The sequence below is a fragment of the Ranitomeya imitator genome, chromosome 6 (genome assembly GCF_032444005.1).
Source record: "Ranitomeya imitator isolate aRanImi1 chromosome 6, aRanImi1.pri, whole genome shotgun sequence".
Classification (NCBI taxonomy): Eukaryota; Metazoa; Chordata; class Amphibia; order Anura; family Dendrobatidae; genus Ranitomeya; species Ranitomeya imitator.
Window position 1 is genome coordinate 47849299 of NC_091287.1, and position 15965 is coordinate 47865263.

Consider the following 15965-nt stretch of genomic DNA (forward strand, 5'->3'; position numbering starts at 1 on the left):
CCTAACCCTAGCCCTAACCCTACCCCTATTCTAACATTAGTGGAAAAAAAAAATTCTTTATTTTTTTATTGTCCCTACCTATGGGGGTGACAAAGGGGGGGGGGGGGGGGGGGTCTTTTATTATTTTTTTTATTTTGATCACTGAGATATAATCTATCTCAGTGATCAAAATGCACTTTGGAACGAATCTGCCGGCCGGCAGATTCGGCGGGCGCACTGCGCATGCACCCGCCATTTTGGAAGATGGCGGCGCCCAGGGAGAAGACGGACGGACCCCGGCAGGATCGGTAAGTATGATGGGGTGGGGGGAGCACGGGGGGGGGGGGGGGGAAATCGGAGCATGGGGGGTGGATCGGAGCGCGGCAGGGATGGAACGGAGCACGGGGGGGTGGGGTGGGGGTGGAATGGAGCACGGGGGGTGGAACGGAGCACGGGGGGGGGGGGTGGATCGGAGTGCAGGGGGGGTGATTGGAGCACGGGGGGAGCGGACAAGAGCACGGGGGGGAGCGGAGCACAGGACGGAGGGGAGCCGGAGCAGTGTACCAGACAGATCGGGGGGCTGGGGGGGGCGATCGGTGGGGTGGGGTGGGGGCACATTAGTGTTTCCAGCCATGGCCGATGATATTGCTGCATCGGCCATGGCTGGATTGTAATATTTCACCAGTTATAATAGGTGAAATATTACAAATTGCTCTGATTGGCAGTTTCACTTTCAACAGCCAATCAGAGCGATCGTAGCCACGGGGGGGGGGTGAAGCCACCCCCCCTGGGCTAAACTACCACTCCCCCTGTCCCTGCAGATCGTGTGAAATGGGATTTAACCCTTTCACCCGATCTGCAGGGACGCGATCTTTCCATGACGCCGCATAGGCGTCATGGGTCGGAATGGCACCGACTTTCATGACGCCTACGTGGCGTCATGGGTCGGGAAGGGGTTAACCCTTCAGATTTCACTGACAATAGTGACAGCGGTATCCATATGGTTATTTGAGGGAGACGGTTCCCTTGTAAAGCCTACAGCAACAGAGTAAAAAAAAAATTCTAAAAAAAAATAAAAAATATGAAGTATGAAAATTTTTTAATATAATGGGAAAAATATTTCGACATTAAAAATGCTGCTTTATGTATAATAATAAAAAAATAATAATAATACCAGTTTGGTATTGCCGCGTCCGGAGCAACCCAACCTATAAGACTGTACCATAACCCATATAATGAACACCAAAAGAAAATAAAGAAATAAAAAACATGCCAAAAATACAGTATACAAACAATGGAATAAAAAGTGATCAAAAAGTCATATAAAAAAAATGGCATCACTGAAAACATCATTTCGTCCTGTAAGGAATGAGGTCCATCAACTTCAATTTTTTTTCTACGTGACCTATTTTCCTGGCTGAGTATGAAACCCCTGCTCTAAATATTTTATAAACCGTTCATAATTCGTATGTGTTTTTCTTAAAAGAAAACAAAAAATGAATGATAAAAGTAATCAAATTATAAATTTGCCGACCCGGTTTAGTCAGTCTGACAGATTTTATACATGTACGTAAAACGTCTTCAGAAACTTTTTCAGAGAACACAGGGTTAATTTCCTACTGATCTATTCCATAGTCAGCTAGCTATCGATGAGTGGTGTCCGTACTTAAAGGGGAAGGGCGACACAATGCGGTTATCCTACTGCAGGGGGAGGAGTGAGGGGAGGCTCCAGCTACAGACTGTCACATAGAAGGCAGTGAGAATGGGGCAGAAGGGCACGGCTGAGAGATTTATTTCTATATTTCTCAGTTTTAATTGTAATACCCAACAAAATGACACCAAAATAAAAGCGATTAATTATGGAATTACTGAATTATTTTTATGCATCCTACCGCAGAGGGAGGAGTGAGTGGAGGATCCAGCTGCAGCCAGTTGTTTCACAGCCAGTGAGAAAGAGGCAGAAGGGCAGTGCTAAGAGATATCATTTTATATTTTTCAGTTTTAATTGTAATACCAAACAAAATGAGATCAAGGTAAAAGAGGAGATTAATGATGGAATTACTGAATTATTTTTATACATCCTACCGCAGAGGGAGGAGTGAGGGGAGGATCCAGCTGCAGCCAGTTGTTCCACAGCCAGTGAGAAAGGTGGAAGGGCACGGCTAAGAAATTTCTTTCTATATTTCTCAATTTTAATTGTAATACCAAATAAAATGAAATTAAGGTAAAAGAGGAGATTAATGATGGAATTACTGAACTACTACTGCAGAGAAAGGAGTGGGAAGAGCATCCAGCTGCAGCCAGTTGTTCCACAGCCAGGGAGAAAGGCAGAAGGGCACGGCTAAGAGATTTCTTTCTATATTTCTGAGTTCTAATTGTAATACCAAATAAAATTAAATTACGGTAAAAGAAGAGATTAATGATGGAATTACTCAAATACTACTGCAGAGAAAGAAGTGGGAAGAAGATCCAGCTACAGTCAGTTGTTCCACAGCCAGTGAGAAAGGCGGAAGGGCACGGCTAAGAGATTTCTTTCTATATTTCTCAGTTCTAATTGTAATACCAAATAAAATGAAATTTAGGTAAAAGAGGAGATTAATTACGGAATTCTACGGCCACATGCAAGGCAGAGAGAAAGAGGAGAAAGGGCACAGCTAAGGGATTTCATTATGTTTCTCAGTTTTAATTGTAATTTGGGAAAAATTAGATCAAGGTAAAAGAGGACATTAATGACGGAATCACTGAATTATTTTGTGCCTTTTTTTAAAGAGACAATTACCCTGCCCTGTAACATCAGGAAATCTAAATTCCCTGTAGCCCTTTAAGCATATAACAAATACATAGTTGCTTGGTGGAAGTAGGAATTTGCTATTTAAGTCATTTCGTGACATAAGTGTGTACATCTTCAATGGTACTTACGGGAGGCTGTATATCTAGCAGGCAGACTTTGTTCTTTGCCAGTACAGAACGCACGGAGTCGATGCTTGTGCCGTAGTAATTGTTTTTATATTCACCGTACTCAATAAACCTTATCAAATTAAATGAGAGGACAAAATAAAGAAGTTATTTTCTTTAGTAAAAAGAAACATTGATACATCTTTCCTAAGGATAAATTGGAAGCAGAAGGATTTCTATGTTATCTCTCCATGTTTTAGAAGACATCGTTGTTCTGCCAAGTCCGTTCTATGTCATTTTTTTTTAACATATATAAAAGATATGTATATATAAAACTTGTATTTTACATTTCAAAATCACTAACACCTGCTAGTATTACAGTTAACCGGCAAAGAAAAAACACTTCAGCCTAAGAGCCCACTAATGTTTTCCATCACCTCTTTGTCTGAGCTAATGCTATGCAATAAAACACTGGAGAAGTTAAACAATTGAAACTACTGAAATTTCATTGCACGCTGAGGCATAGCTGCCTGTGGCTGCCAATATCTAAGGCGGGAAGGAAGGCTTTGTCACTGTTGACAGAGAAAAGATGGTAGATTACTCGTCATAAATGCTTATCTGCGGCTTAAAAACCAAAACAGGATAGCTTAAAATATTAAACATATGAGCTACGGACCCGCTCCTGCCAATCATGCTCTGTGGCCAGCCAGATGTTGGGGAACTGTACTTTCCAGCAAGGTTCCAAAACAGTCGGAGACCCATCGGCAGCCAATGCAGAAGACAATGTAAGCCTCCATAAAGGTCAAGAGTAATGTATAAGTCATATCACAAAGTCTTCCCTCATTTACGTGGGAGTATAATGGGTTAATGCTGCTCATGTTTAAAGGGGTTATCCTTATCCAGGATTCTTTTTTCTATGAGGTCAAGGGCTTATTGGCTGGTAGCTGCTAACTACCTGCCTCTTCTGCTGTGCAATGATTTCTCCCAACTCAGAGTGGTCACGGACCGCTCCTGCCAGGTATACTTCTGCTACCGGTGACGTCACGTTGACAGAGAAGTTCCTTCTCTTCCACTCTGCTTGGTCGACGGGGCGTCACTGCTGATGTCATGCTGATTGACAGCCAGCTCCCCGCTGCCTTAGGCTGAGATGGTTGTCCATCAACATGATGTCAACAGTGACGCAATGTCGACAGAGCAGAGTGGAAGAGAAGGAACTGTTTAGTTGACGTTCTATATCACATGAAACAGGAGAATTGTCAACAGGAGCAGTCCATGACCATAACCAAGAGAGATTGTCGCAAGGCAGAACAGTCAGTTAGTAACTACCTACCAAAAAGTGCGTAAAACCATCGGGGAGGAAAGTTCTGGATAACCCCTTAAAATGCTCTGCCCTTTTCAATCCACTCCTCAGGCACACAGGGGTTGTCCGGTCTTAACCTACAAGTCTGCAGTAAACTTTATGTGACTGCAGACTTGTGCATCCTCAGATCGCATGCAGATTCATTGCTGAGGGTGATCATGTGACCAAGTATGTGATCTGCAGACCCATGGCCACATTTTGACTAGATGGATGCGGCCTTGCACAATACAAGCGTATTGAGAGAGGACGGAAAAAGTCTGGTCAGATTATGGCCGGGAGGATGCATATTGCCCGCTCCCGGCATCGAGAATCCTTACAGAGTGCAGTGCGCGCGCTGTGAGGGTCTAGAAGTCTGCAGTCACATAGAGTGACTGCAGACTTGTAGGTTACGACCGAACAACCCCATTAACCCCTTACCGGCATCGGACGTACTATACCGTCCGATGCCGGCTCCCCTGCTTTGATGCAGGGCTCCGCGGTGAGCCCGCACCAAAGCCGGGACATGTCAGCTGTTTTGAACAGCTGACATGTGCCCGTAATAGGCGCGGACAGAATCGCGATCTGCCCGCACCTATTAACTAGTTAAATGCCGCTGTCAAACGCAGACAGCGGCATTTAACCACCGCTTCCGGCCGGGCGGCCGGAAATGACGTCATCGCCGACCCCCGTCACATGATCGGGGGTCGGCGATGCTTGTGAATGGTAACCATAGAGGTCCTTGAGACCTCTATGGTTACTGATTGCCCGTCGCTGTGAGCGCCACCCTGTGGTCGGCGCTCACAGCACACGTGCAATTCTGCTACATAGCAGCGATCAGCAGATCGCTGCTATGTAGCAGAGCCGATCGTGCTGTGCCTGCTTCTAGCCTCCCATGGAGGCTATTGAAGCATGGCAAAAGTTTAAAAAAAAAGTTTAAAAAAATGTGAAAAAAATAAAAAAAACATAAAAGTTTAAATCACCCCCCTTTCGCCCCAATCAAAATAAATCAATAAAAAAAATATCAAATCTACGCATATTTGGTATCGCCGCGCTCAGAATCGCCCGATCTATCAATTAAAAAAAAGTATTAACCTGATCGCTAAACAGCGTAGCGGGAAAAAAATTCGAAACGCCAGAATTACGTTTTTTTGGTCGCCGCGACATTGCATTAAAATGCAATAACGGGCGATCAAAAGAACGTATCTGCACCAAAATGCTATCATTAAAAACGTCATCTCGGCACGCAAAAAATAAGCCCTCAACTGACCCCAGATCACGAAAAATGGAGACGCTACGAGTATCGGAAAATGGCGCAATTTTTTTTTTTTTTTTTTTTTTTTAGCAAAGTTTGGAATTTTTTTTCACCACTTAGATAAAAAATAACCTAGTCATGTTTGGTGTCTATGAACTCGTAATGACCTGGAGAATCATAATGGCAGGTCATTTTTAGCATTTAGTGAACCTAGCAAAAAAGCCAAACAAAAAACCAATGTGGGATTGCACTTTTTTTGCAATTTCACCGCACTTGGAATTTTTTTCCCGTTTTCTAGTACACGACATGCTAAAACCAATGATGTCGTTCAAAAGTACAACTCGTCCCGCAAAAAATAAGCCCTCACATGGCCAAATTGACGGAAAAATAAAAAAGTTATGGCTCTGGGAAGGAGGGGAGCGAAAAACGAACACGGAAAAATGAAAAATCCCCCGGTCATGAAGGGGTTAAGCAATAGTTAAGGAAACTTTGTGCAAGATACCTACTTGTTGTTGTGGATGTCTGCTTCAAACAAGTGCTTAGATATAAAGATATATTCCACGCCGTCACACTCCTGGTTCCTTTTTCCTCTTGTCGTATCTGTCATTAAAGATGGAAAAACATGTAAGTGACATAACAATGAAATATTATATTATGGGCTCGTATTTTCAGCCCGAGTGCTAGCTGTCAAAAAATAGGATCGCACTCAAACCAACGTTATTCAAAGGGACCGTGAAGATGAACGATTTGTGTCACTGACTGAATCTGCGTGTGAAAATAAATCGCAGCATGCAAGATTTTCCTCCAAAACTCGGATGAGGCTCGGCCATTCAAGTCTATGGGTGCCAAAAAAAAAAAATCAGATGCCATACAGAGCAACAGTGTAACATCGGATTTTTATGGATACATTGCAATTCTGTAACATGGGAAACTGTAAATGGTCTGTAAAAAAAAAAAAAGTAAACTGTAAAAAAAAAAAAAAAAAAAAAAAAGGATTGCACACAGATAACATGACAGAAAAAAAAATAGTCTCAGTTTTCTGGATTTTTTTTTTTTTATAGTCATGTGAACCGACCCCTACACAAGATACTGAGCAGTGTCCAGTGCTACAATCTATAGCGGTTTTACACATTTCTTCATTAATATTGTTAAGAGGATATCTGATAAAAAACATTTATCGCCTCTACTATGGCCCCCCACTGACCACGAGAATAAAGATCTAATGTTGCCCTCGTGAATGGAGACAAAGTCACATGCAAACTAGACCTCCATTCATTTACTATGGGAGTAGTTCACAGAATGGAGTAATAGTTTACCCCCTCATTCTGCTAACTGCAGGGGGTCTGATTCCTAGGCCCCCATCAATCCTGCAAACAAGAGTCCTAAAGTAACCCAAGTGAAGTAGTAGTTTGTACGTTCAACATTATCTTGGTTCATTCTATAGAAGTGACTGGAGCAGTGGTCACATATCCAAACCACTGCTCCATTTACGTCGGCGACATTGGCACCCCCGTTTTCATGATCAATGTGTTGGGACCCTCTATAATCATACATTAATCATTGCTCAGGCAGAACAATTGTTGAATATTTTTGAGGACAAACCGCTTCAAGGCCATGTTCACACCATGAACAATTTTTTTCTACAGTGAATAAACTTGGTTTTGTAACGGCAGAGAATATCCTCAAATGCCGAGAAACCAGAGGTTAATCCTTAAAAAGTTAGATCTTTTTTCCATAATACTAAAAAATCACAATAATAGGAAGACAAGGTAACGTTTTGGCCATATCTGGCCTTTCTCAAGCCTCAAAAAACAAACTAGCTGTATTTTTTTTTTTAGAAACGCCAGATATGGCTGAAACGTTGCCTTGTCTTCCTATTATTGTGATTTTTTAGTATTATGGAAAAAAGAAGACAAGGCAACATTTCAGCCATATCTGGCGTTTCTAAAAAAAAAAAAAAAAAAAAAAAAAATAATACAGCTAGTTCGTTTTTTGAGGCTTGAGAAAGGCCAGATATGGCCAAAACGTTGCCTTGTCTTCCTAACTTTTTAAGGCTTATCCTCTGGTGCCTGGGGATTCTTAGATATTCTACTGTTTTTGGGCCTAGTGGGAGGTTTTACTGAGCAAAACATCATTTATTAATGGTGCATGGGACTTGGACACCGGATTTGGTAACGAGAGAGGTGACAAATGTATGATTGCTGGAGGTCGAACACTTGGGACCCCCAACAATCCAAAAATCTCTAAGTACATGGAGTGGTGCACATGTGCAGTACTGCGCCATTCACTTTAGGACTTTGGGGACCCTGCTCTCCTAATCAGTTGGGGTCCACGAACCCAGATCCCAGTGATCATACGTTTATCACCTATCCTTTAGATAGGTAATAAATACAATTAGTGGGAAAAAAACCTTAAAAAAAAACCTCTAAAGTTGTAGAAATTGATTGGCCTGATAAGAGAACTTCAGGGGCTAATTAATTGTATTTTTTTTGTTTTGCCTTTAACAAAAAAAAAAAAAAACGGTCAAAGATTTTGGGAGGAAAAATAAAAAAAACAAATGCTAAAAATATCATCAATGAAAGCATTTTATCTAATTGACCTATGTACACCAGGGCTCTATGAACATGCACAGCCCATTATTGATACTACAGTCATCTGTCTTCACAGTCCCAGAAACAGCTGTAGAAGAATAAAACTGCTTCAATGTACATTGTACAAAGAAAAAAAGAAATACTAGCTGCATTTATTAGATGGTTTTAATATGGTTTTGTCATAAGGGTTATTTTTTTCCATCAATTGTCCATGCGGATTTCCAGTGCGCTCGCCTGCTGCCGGCTGATGGGGTCTAATTGACAACAGAGGCTGAGCTCCCTATGGGATAACATATGTTAACCTACATTAAACCCTCAGCCTCCTGTGGAGGACAGAAAGGTTAAAGTCCCTTGGAGGAAATCATCTTTATAAGTATGTCTCAAACAGAACATTTTAACACATGTATGGGATGGGAGTGAGACCGGGGTAGACTGTTAAAGATGTACTCATCTGTCAGACAGCTCACTAACGGAAAGGGCCGAGTGTCACACATGTGCGCCGAGACGCAGACACGTTTCGTCTTACTGTGTCAACTTCCACCTACAAGTTAATCCACTACTGAACATGTGTGATGGCTGCACGGTCGGGGGCCGAAGCAGTAATGACGGCTCGCAAATGTCAAAGTCATTTCTTAATTCTCTATGCTACAGACAACTCGACTCTGGTGGGAAGTAGGATAAGAACGCTACGATGTACAAGATCTGACTCGGCATTGTGTTACTACAACACAACCAAAAAATATATATATCTGCAGTCAGCCACTACTGGATCCATGAGATTAGTGACTATGACGGCCATGATGTGCTACCCTAGTTTAAAGGGACCGCCCAAAATCTATCCAAAACTGCTTAAAATAATTATAGGAGCAATACCGTACCAAAACTTTGCTGCTCCAGTTAAGATGCTTTCCAGAATTCTAACAATTTCTGTTTTTATTGCTTTTGTTATGATGCATTCATATGTACAAGTGACCGATGTAACGAGGAGACTTTACCGCTACATCTAGTGATTGGCGGCAGGGGTCACATGTAGAGGTACAATGGTGCATCATAAATGGAAGCAAGAAGAAAAGAGACCGTCGGGGACCTAGGAGATACCTGAATAGGGGCAGCAGGAGTTCTCTGAAGTATTACTTCTTTTACTAATTTTTTAGTGTGATCACTAATACAAGAAGAAGAGAGGGATTATTAAGTTACTTTTTTTAAATTCCATTCTAAGCAGTTTTGAAAACTTTTAGGTGGTGAAACCTTGAAAATACCATCTCGGGATATTGTCTTTACCTCACCAAAAGGATAGGCATCAGTAACATATGTTCCCTGTGTATAGTAAAATACTTATCGGTGGTCATCTTCTATTGTTTCCAGAACCACTTTGGTCCCTCACCACCATCTTGTGACCACAGTGATGACGGGCCGGACGTCACGGCTAATGATTAGAGATGAGCGAATTTGTTTGGGTTCCCGCTTATTCGGCAAGTTCTAGCTGTTTATGAATTAGCTGCTGAGGGAACCCGGCTTCCTGGATCTCGCCCGTCGATCAACTGATCGGCGCTGGAACTGCATGTGTCGCGGCTGTGTCACAGTCCATGCATGGAGAGCCTGTGTGTTGGGCTTTCCATACATGTGCTGTGACACAACCGCGACAAATGTAGCTGTGGTGCTGATCAACCGGCGAGATCCAGGAAGCCGGGTTCCCTCAGCAGCTTATTCGGCAACTGTAATAGCTTTCCGAATAAGAGGGAACCCGAAAACATTCGCTCAACTCTGCAAATGATCACTATTCTCTTAGAGCTAGTGCACGCGACTGATTATCTTGGACGAGTGCTATATGTGGATCCACCAATAGCACTCATACCTAATGCTATTCTATGGGGCTGTGCACATGGCCAATTTTTTCCTTAGACCAAAATCAGAGACTTGTTCAATTTTAATCCCTTTCAGATCAAAATAATCAATGCAAGTCTGTGGGTCAGTGAAAAAACATTAGAGAGCACTCAGATGACATCTGAATGTGGTGCGATTTTAACGGACTGACAGAATGGAGAAGGTGGAGAAACTTTATTTTTTTCTTTCTTTCCACATCCGAGAAAAACTGATGCCGCTCTGGTCAAATGCTGATCAGAGTCTGACCATTTTCCTTGGATGTAGAGAAAATAATTTTGTGACCCTACTCTTAATGTAAGAGAATGAGAGCCTCGTTCAGAATGTCAAACACTTACACTGAGTAGTGACCGCAGTGACTTCAGGTTCGTCCAAGTCCCATCCCCAGTCACAGAAGATGACGGGAGCGGCACTGGGATCGGCAGAAGACAGCAACTGGAAAGTGTTTTTACTACATACAAGGTACATATCATACTGAAACCTGTCCAGTGGTAATAAAAAAAAAAAAACCACCACAAAGAAAAAAAAAAACACGATCGCATACTCTAACCACTTCCTGGCGCCTCCTGCTTGTTCAGTGTTTATTTTGCAAATTGAGATACGTGATGTCTACAGATAAAAAAAAAGCTCATCTCACACTGTACTTCACCACAGGACTCCTGACACGCATTATAGATGCTCCGTCGGGAGTATGGGTGTCAGAAGGGAACTGATGGATTCCAACCAGCAGAATTCGGAATGCAGCTTTAAACCTAACTAGAGGAAAGTAAGCTATGAAACACTGTATTTTTTAGCGGTAACACAGTAAGTTTCTTTCTTCAGGAAGCAGGCTCACTGTTACCAGAATGATTAATACAAGCGTCAATGTTTCATGCTGCGGTGAGGATGGTGTCTAGTTGCACAGAATGAATAGTGCACGCTCATTACACAGTCATAGACTGGCATCCCACGGGCCAACGACACGGCAGTGTGGATTCCATCCCAACATAAACCAGTGTCATTTATTAAATAAAAAGACTCGCTGGTGTGAATGAGACTCCTGTGTGTTTTAAGTGGAGAATAGTTTATAAATTGTTTCCAATTTTAATGGTTATAGTACAAGTTTACCTTCAAGAAAAATACTATTGCTCATATCTTTAATGTGCTCTCACTTTTTTGTGGCGGAACAACTCTTCTCTAGTTGGAGTAGGCTCATGACTAGCGGCTGGGCATCTGTGATGTAAAGCCCTGCATGCAGAACAGATCGTGCAGTCGACAGTTGACGTTGTTCGCCGCCCCACCGCTTTCTCTCCCAACTTCCCGCACAAGGACGCCCGGCTCAGACTCCTCTTGCTGTAGCTCATCTCAAGGAGAACAAAAGGGATTAGCAGTCCAAAATTGGACAGGCTATGACATTCTCGAGAATTGGGTGGCCCCCTAAACATTAGACTGTTGGACGATCCTGCCGATATCGGTAAGTTTGGCCGACGTTAGAGACTCCTTGAAGATGTTGAGACACGTGAACCTTAATGACTGGATCTAGTAGAAGTTGTTTGGTTCTCCGACTGCAGTAGACTACGCCTGCACTTCTCAACAATAAACTCCAGTACTACCAGTAGTGACGCTCCACATTATCGCAGTGCTGTATAGAGTGTATCACACCCGTACGCCGAGGGGTTAAGAAACCCTTTGAAGCCTGAACTTCCAGCTTGATTAACTGTAAAACTCGTCTGTGGGGAACTGCATTATTACACGGTGATCACTCCGGAGGATATTAAATAAATAGCTCAATCCGGAAAAGCGGTATCACAAGTTTTAATGCAGCAGCTGTGTCTACGGATAAAGAATCCGCCGCTTTATGGAACTTGGGCCCATTACTGTAATTGTAAAGAAAATCACTTTTATAGCGTGTTAAATGATTGCTTTGTTTTTGCATTTCGTAACACTAGAAAATATTGATTCCTTTTCATTCCCGAGGGGCTTGTAAAGATGGCGCTGTCAATTTCTCCCAACATTAATGGGAATAATGAGAAACCCATAGAAAACGGAAACTGGATGGACAGAGCAGTCTGCTTGACCGGAAGACCTTAAGCTGTGGTGCCGGCGTCCATCTCCTGTTCGCTGTAATGTAAAAGGCATCAGGGAATACGGACGTGTGCGCTAATCAAAGCCTTGAAAGCCATTAAATGGTTCAGGCTTCTCAGCTGCACGTTCCGTCGAGACAAGTCCTCATATCCTCCTTGTTTATTAAAAATGAAAATTTCTAAGGCTATGTTCACACGCTGCGGATCCGCAGCGTTTCCACAGCAGTTTCCCATATGTTTACAGTACAATGTAAACGCAATCCGCAGTGCACATGCTGCGGAAAAAAACACGCGGAAACGTAGCGGTTTACATTCCGCAGCATGTCAATTCTTTGTGCGGAATCCGCAGCGGTTTTACAGCTGCTCCATAATAGAAAACTGCAGGTGTAAAACCGCAGTGGAATCCAAACAAAAACCGCGGTAATTCTGCAGGAAATCTGCATGTAAAACGCAGTGCCTTTTACCTGCGGTTTTCACAAATCCGCTGCGGAAAAATCCGCAGACCTCAAGAATACGTGTGCACATACCCTAATAATTGTAGGTGGAGACGGAGCACTCGCAATAGGACCCTGATTATAAAGGAGGCATATAGGCCCCTCCACTATAAGAAACAAGAACAATAGCGCTGTGTTCTCAAGTTGTGTTCCCAAAGCATTTTTTGCTACGATTATCCAAAAGTGCAATGTTACATACAGCATTTTCGGAAACAAAAAATGTATTGGCATTCCATTGTGTCAACACGGCCAAAGTCCACGTTCACACATGAAAAAAAAAATGCTTGCTTTCTGCACCTAAGTACGCAATAGCAAACTGCTCTGATTTTTGCTTTTTTCACTATATTTTTTTATATGCATCTTACCATTCCTTATGTAGTTTTTGCTATTTTTTATGCAGTTTGGTGCAGACGGGAAGGACCTTTTTTTTATGTTTTTTGCTGAGATTCTGCACTTAAAAACACACCTGTGTGTTTCATATGCATTTTTTCAAGCTCCCTGCCCATAGGGAAAAAAAAAACGCATCAAAAGACGCACAATTCAGCAGAGTCTTCAAACACACATTGGGCATGGAGTTTTAATTAAATTATATGCACTCAGCTTGATCTGTTCAACGCTGTATATTTTCTGAACAAAGAAAAAGGCAGCAGGGAAAAAAAAAGAAAACAGTGTTTATGCTACATGAAAACAGGGCTTAAATTTTTACAGATTTTGCAATGGAACCCAGGTGCTAACAACTGGCTTGGAGTTCTGCAAACAATTAGAAATAAAGGAAATGTGTCATCCTACCTATTGTCTTGCCGGTGATGATAATGAGAGTTAGCAGTCTCGTTGTTATTATTATTATTTTTTTTAATTGTCCATATCACTATCAAAGTAATAACATGAAATCTTTCGATCTTGACATTGGTCACTAGGCCTTAGACTAGACTCACACTTCCTGTTCCGGACAGGAAGTGTGGAGTGACCACTGTGAATATTGCAAGATTTCTTTCTTTTTTTTTTTCATATGGATAGTCAAATAGACAATTAAAAAAAAAAACACAAATATATAAAAAAAATTTTAACAAAAAATCTGAAAGATCTGGACAAAATATTACTTCTAATTGTGGCTCTACTTCTGCTCTTCTATTGAACAGCGTATGTTAATTGGTAATTTGTATTGTGATTTTTGAACACGTAGCAAAACCAATGCATCTCGGCAAAAATGCCAACAAAGGAAGCAACAGAATGCGACTCATGAAAATACACCACTAGTGCGGTCCATAAGCCGCCACCAAAAAAAAGTATGGTGACCTGCACAATACAGAATTACAGAACATGGGTGGAAGTGACTACCAAATGAAGGAGTGCACCACCCACTAATTAAAGGAAATATGGAAAAATACACTTATTTATGTTACTCGTTATAACCACATAATCACTTAAGGCTTACTCGAGCCCACAAGAATTTGCAATATCTCAAGCCGAAGGAACGTATGCCCATATGGGAAATACGGTACTTAAGTCATTAATAACAGCTTCCAATTATCTGGGCACAACTCCTAGACGGTATGTAACCTCCCCGAATAATAGAGTGTGAAGGGAAGAACTTACGTGGCACGGTCACTCCATAGTGCTGGGTGTCGCTGATAAGGACTTTTCTCTTGAGTTCATTTAAGCCAACACCAACAGGTCCTACAATATAAGATACAGTGTCAGAATAGAACAAATCCTAACAACAGTATGTCCTGAACATATACAGATTCTGACTGATCGTCATAATATCAATTTGTTTCATCTCAAACCGAATTATTGAAAAAGGGTCAACACCATATGTTGTGAATCTTCCATATTAGTAAGGAGAGCACGGGCTTCTTTAATATAAGTAATGCTCAAAAATATAATCAAATGGATTTTATCTTTTTGCAACCAATTCTCTGCCTGTTAGTAAAGATAGATGAGGTTTTTGCTCCTTGACAAAGCCACCGGCGAAACGTATGTCAGATTCCTGGGGTGCATTATCCTGGGTTAGTCCCTGCTTATATGGAATGTTTATTACTTGTTAGGGTTCCCTTATACCTAATCTATTCACTTGGAATTTTTCTATATATACTGTACAATGATCCGGTTGCTATGAAACTTCCTCTTTGTAGTTTGTAATTTAAACATTTTTAATTATTTTATCTTTATGTACTAGTGAAATTATTTTTGGTTTGTAGGTTATACAGGAATATTGGTAGAATATAATATTTGCACAGTGAATATCCACATATGAAATGTTACGTTAACTTTCAGATTAATGTTCGGGTCGGGACACCGTACTCAAGACTGTGATACAAGGATGCATGAAACCTGCGGTAAGGCTCCATTCACACGTTGAGGCTGTGGTGGTTTTTTTTTTTCTTTTGTCACAATCTCCGTAAAACTGCAACATTTTTACAGTAATTTTTGAAAATCGAGACAAATGGTGCATTTTTACTATGGCTGTAGGAATTATCTATGTGGCTATAAACGCTCAAACGACTGGTGAAGGGAACAATAGGCAACGTAGGGATCTGAGCAAAGAAACTTTAACTGCTTCCCGACATGGCCCATTTTCGTTTTTGCATTTTCGGTTTTTCCTCCCCTTCTTCCCAGAGCCATAACGTTTTTACCGTTATATCCACATAGACATATCAGGGCTTGTTTTTTGCAAATTACATCACTTCGTTTATCACATAATGTAGCAAAAAATAGGAACAAATTCCAAGTGAATTGAAATTCTGACCCCCCCCCCCCCCCCCTCGGCAATTCTCAAATTGTTGCTTGGGAATTGTTTTTTTGCAGTGTACATTATGTGCTAAATATGACCTTGCAATAGGATGCTGCTAATCAGTACAATTATGGCAATACCAAACATGTCGTTTTCTTAGTTTAGTGGTGACACCCCCCGCAGAACTTTGGAAAAAAAAACAAATTTGGGGTTGTGTCCCCACTTTTTGAGACGCTTAATGTTTTCATTTTTCAGTCAATAGAACTGTGTGAGGCCGGTTTCACACGTCAGTGGCTCCGGTACGTGAGGTGACAGTTTCCTCACGTATCGGAGACACTGACTCACGTAGACACATTAAAATCAATGTGTCTCTGCACATGTCAGCGTGTTTTCACGGACCGTGAGTCCGTTTGGAAAACACGGAGACATGTCAGTGTTCGTGGGAGCGCACGGATCACACGGACCCATTAAAGTCAATGGGTCCGTGTAAAACACGTATCGCACACGGATGTTGTCCGTGTGCAGTCCGTGTGCCGTGCAGGAGACAGCGCTACTGTAAGCGCTGTCCCCCCCACGTGGTGCTGAAGCCCCATTCATCCCTTCTTCCCAGCAGCGTTTGCTGGAAAGAAGGAATGAATAATCTTTTTTTTTTTTTTAATTTATTTTTGTTTTTAAAATAAAGTTGCCGGTAATCTGCCCCTTCCCACCCCCTGTGCGCCCCCCGCTGGCATTTAAAA

At 41.8% G+C, this 15965-nt stretch overlaps 1 protein-coding gene across 4 annotated transcripts in view; it reads right to left on the reverse strand.

Moving 5' to 3' along the window:
• MPP7 (MAGUK p55 scaffold protein 7) overlaps positions 1-15965 on the reverse strand; it is a 394349-nt gene that overhangs the window by 20790 nt on the left and 357594 nt on the right. For all 4 annotated transcript variants that reach the window (XM_069729627.1, XM_069729628.1, XM_069729630.1 and 1 more), the window contains 3 exons: positions 14091-14171; positions 5972-6065; positions 2899-3007 (listed from right to left, as the gene is read on the reverse strand). In XM_069729627.1, coding sequence (XP_069585728.1) covers positions 2899-3007; positions 5972-6065; positions 14091-14171 — 284 coding nt within the window. The remainder of the gene's footprint in view (positions 1-2898; positions 3008-5971; positions 6066-14090; positions 14172-15965) is intronic.